The sequence below is a fragment of the Sinocyclocheilus rhinocerous genome, unplaced genomic scaffold (assembly GCF_001515625.1).
Source record: "Sinocyclocheilus rhinocerous isolate Xijiao unplaced genomic scaffold, SAMN03320098_v1.1 scaffold1316, whole genome shotgun sequence".
Classification (NCBI taxonomy): Eukaryota; Metazoa; Chordata; class Actinopteri; order Cypriniformes; family Cyprinidae; genus Sinocyclocheilus; species Sinocyclocheilus rhinocerous.
The window spans coordinates 336,265-336,828 of record NW_015646346.1 but is presented as its reverse complement, the minus strand read 5'-3'; the positions used below and the strand labels follow the sequence as shown (position 1 = coordinate 336,828).

The window sequence follows — 564 nt, the reverse complement described above, 5'->3', positions numbered from 1 at the left end:
TCGTCTCGTTTTCGTCACGTGATAAAGGTTCGTTGACGACGATATTTAGTCATAATTTGGTCTTAGGTCTTGCCTACCTCCCTTTGACCCGCGATTCCTCCTACCCCTACCCGCAGGCGGGGGAGGAGCGCGAGCCATGACACTAGCCTTTTGTGTCCGTTTCTGATCCTCAGATCGAGACGGGCCAGGACCCCTGGGTTTGTTCGGGCTCAGACCTGGGCCTTCGTGGAACGAAGGATTTGAAGGCCGCTGAGCGCGCCTTCGCCTCCCTGAACTTCTCAACCACCGTCTCGAAGGAGGTCTCGAAAAGTTCAGAAGGCAACACCGGAACATCGAGAAGAAAGCCCCTTTCTTTCTTCCCGACATATGCCAGGATCACCCACAGATGACTCTCATTACCACCATAGCCGCCATGGACCTGCCCATAGCAGAAGCGGCCTGATTAGTAGCACGGAATGCGGGATCTGTCGTGCGGCGCAACTCAGCTACCTCATTGTGAGAAAGGCCCTCGCCTTTATCCAGGTCTTTCAGAAGATCAGCCTGATACACCTGAAGCACCGCCAT

General features: G+C 54.8%; 1 protein-coding gene across 1 annotated transcript in view; it reads right to left on the bottom strand.

Annotated features, from left to right (window-relative positions):
• Positions 1–169: 169 nt before the first annotated feature.
• Positions 170–564, bottom strand: part of LOC107707335 (uncharacterized) — a 30,160-nt gene continuing 29,765 nt past the window's right edge. Inside the window, exon 6 of the mRNA XM_016511326.1 lies at positions 170–418. Coding sequence (XP_016366812.1) covers positions 170–418 — 249 coding nt within the window. The remainder of the gene's footprint in view (positions 419–564) is intronic.